At 39.4% G+C, this 3,109-nt stretch overlaps 2 protein-coding genes across 2 annotated transcripts in view; both read left to right on the top strand.

The window, feature by feature from the left end:
• Positions 1 to 3,109, top strand: part of LOC101990605 (zinc finger protein 420-like) — an 80,478-nt gene that overhangs the window by 68,922 nt on the left and 8,447 nt on the right. The window lies entirely within an intron of this gene.
• LOC101990320 (zinc finger protein 320-like) overlaps positions 1 to 3,109 on the top strand; it is a 22,549-nt gene that overhangs the window by 14,835 nt on the left and 4,605 nt on the right. The window contains exon 4 of the mRNA XM_026778410.1: positions 1,043 to 1,142. Within this exon, the coding sequence (XP_026634211.1) occupies positions 1,113 to 1,142 (30 nt within the window). The 5' untranslated portion in view covers positions 1,043 to 1,112. The remainder of the gene's footprint in view (positions 1 to 1,042; positions 1,143 to 3,109) is intronic.

The following is a 3,109-nucleotide window of genomic DNA, read 5'->3' as shown; positions in this document are numbered from 1 at the left end:
TGTTGCCTTTCAGGTTCTTGGAGGAATTCTTGCATTGGCGTCTGCCCATCTCTTCCTTCAGATGCAGTCTTGGCATCTTGGTCCAATCTTTGCTGTGACTGACTGTGTACTTGGGGATTTTTCTTGGTCTGCCCTTTTTTAGGACCAGTTGGCAGTGGAGCTGGCTGTGGTGGTGGATCTAAGGACCCCACAGATGGAAAGGAGTGCCTTCTGGATGGATCTCCTCAGTGCAGGAGTAGGAACTCTTCCCGGGCCAAGGACCTCGCAGACATTAGGGCAGGCTTGGGGGAGGCAGGGTCCTGTGGAACAAAGAAGCCACTGCAGCAGGAGCTGGAGGGGCCCTGTACTCTGTTTCCTGACCATCAGGCTGGGCGGGCACACACTTACCTCCCTGGATGGATCTCTTCAGTACTTCCTGGGCCAATGACCTCGCAGACATTAGGGCAGGCTTGGGGGAGGCAGGGTCCTGTGGAACAAAGAAGCCCCTGCAGCAGTAGCTGAAAGGACCCTGTACTCCGTTCCTGGACCGACAGGACAGCTGGGCGGGCGCACACTTACCCCTCTGGATGGATCTCTCCAGTACAGGAGCAGGGACTCTCAGTGGGCCGAGGACCTCGCAGACAAAAGGGTGGACTTCTGCCGTTTGCTTCTTTCCCAATTCTCTTGTGTTTATCTCTTCTTCACATGAAATTTATTATGTCCCATGTTCTCATGGATAATTCTTCTGACTCTCCAGTGTATGTTTTGCCTCTAATTTATTATTTTCAGTTCTGCGTTAGTGAAATCAATTGTGCTAATTCCAGACTATCTTGAAATACACTTAGGTCTATACCAATTTTAAGAGAGTATTTTTCTAGTTGCAACAATCTTGTTGATGGTGATTTTTTTTTTCTAAACTTTAAGGGTTGTTCCATGTTCTGGATTTGGTTGGGATCATTGTCTAGACACCTGCTCATATTCTGTTGCTTGGATCTTTTCATGTGGTTTGGCATGTCTAACAGCTTTCAGTATTAATTTTTGTTCTTTCTTTTTGACCTCTCAGTGTGAAAATCTAGCAAGCTATCTATTCATTGCTCCTGAAAGAGAAACTGGAAGAAGAGAAGCAGTAAGAAATGACTGATTCTCCAGTTAATTTGTCCCAGGTCAGTGGATGTGTCCTCTCTTTTTCTACAAATAAAAAAAAAGTTTGAGATAATGCACATCCTAATTTTCTGATAATTTTTTTAACTTTGATATAAAAAGTGTTGCAAGCAAACAAACAACAAAAGTCACTTGCTAAATCTGACCAGACCCAAAGACTATACAACTCAATATACTGTTTTGCAGTTAGAATAGTCATTGGGAGCAGAAACTCTGCAGCCTCACATGGGAATTTTTTTACTCTCTAATATATTTTTATGAACTTATCCAACACACTCAAAACAGATAAAAACCAGTGACAGAATTAGAACTAGAAATGTAATTACATGTATATCCTTTTTCATAACTGGTGTTCCTTAACTACATTCAGTCCTGCCTCAACCCCTAATATGTAACCTTTCTTACTGTCTATTTTCCATATTCTACTTTGCCCACATGTACGTGGTTTCCATAAATATCTATTATTGGCTAGATTCTGCATATGAGAGAAAACATGGCTTCTTCCATTATGACACTCTATGACTTCATTATTACACTTTCTAAGTCCAACCATTTTTTTTGTAGATTTTCATTCTATTTTTCTCTTCGCCTGAATAGTATTCCATTTTATATGTGTACCACTTTCATTATCCATTCATCTGTTGATAGACAATTAGAATGATTCCAGTACTTTCCTAAGGTGAATAAAGCAGCAACAAACATGGGGTGTAATAGATTTTTAGTGGGGTATGGACTTCTGGGTATATGCCAAGAACTGAAATAGCTGAGCTATACATTAATTTCATCTCTAATTTTTTAAATACTCTCCAAACTGATTTCCACAATGACTGTATTAATGTATATCACAACCCTCACACACATCCACAGACCAACAGTCAATGAAGCTTCCTTTCTCTCCATATCCCCTCAAACGTTTGTTGTCAGATTGGTTGATGACAGCTATCCTGCCTCACTTAAGGCAGTATTTCAATGTAGTTTTAGTTTGCATTTCCATAATGATATTTTAGTGATTCCACATATTTTTTTTTTGTAATATTTATTGGCCAATTGTCCAGTCTTTGAAAAGTTTCCATTCAGTTAGTTTTCCTATTTGTTGATTGGTATTTCTACTTCGTTGGATTTCTATAATTCTTGATAAATTCTAGGTATGAGCTACTATCCAAAGTACCACTGATACAGATTTTTCCCCCTTCCTGTGGGGTGTCTGTGCTCTGCTGTTTTCATACAGAAACTCCTTATATTCATGTAGCCCATCTGTTAATACTTGGGTGAGTTCCTGTGCTAATGATGTTCTTTCTAAGCAGTAAGTCCTTGCCCATCCCAGGATCTTCATGAGTATTCCCTGTTCCTATGTTTCTATTTTTCTGGTTTAATTAAGGTTTTTGATCCATTTTGAGTGGATTTTTATACATGATGAAAGGTAAGAATCTAATTTCATTCTCCCATTGGCTCCAGTTTTGCCAGCCCCATTTGTTGTAAAGGCCATATTTCTATAATCTCTTTTTGCTTCCTTTATTAAATATTAAGTAAGCATAGCTTTCTGGGACCTCTATCTTATTCTGTTAGTCTTCTATTGTTATGACCATACTAGGCCATCTTTATGATGGCAGCTATGCAATACAATTCCATAATTCCACATATATTCTACCACTTTTTGTAATTCTACCCTACCACCATTTATTTATTTATTTATTGAGAAAATTTTCCACATTGACTTATAACCTGTAACTTTGAAAATATTTCAACTGTGACACATGAACTAAAAATACATGTTGGTGCCCCATTGCTATAGTGAATATACTGTTTAGGAGGAGGCCTAGCTAAGCAGGGAAGACTAAACCAAAGGCTGGGAAAAAGAAGGACAGTGTAAAGGAGAAGCCATGTAGCCCTGCTGGAGACAGACATTGGAACTTTAGCCAGTAAGCCACAGCCGTGTGGCGATATACAGATTACTAGAAATGGGTTAAAT

The sequence above is a fragment of the Microtus ochrogaster genome, unplaced genomic scaffold (assembly GCF_000317375.1).
Source record: "Microtus ochrogaster isolate Prairie Vole_2 unplaced genomic scaffold, MicOch1.0 UNK138, whole genome shotgun sequence".
Lineage (NCBI taxonomy): Eukaryota > Metazoa > Chordata > Mammalia > Rodentia > Cricetidae > Microtus > Microtus ochrogaster.
Note: the sequence above shows the minus strand (reverse complement) of the source record. Positions and strands in the feature narration are given on the sequence as shown.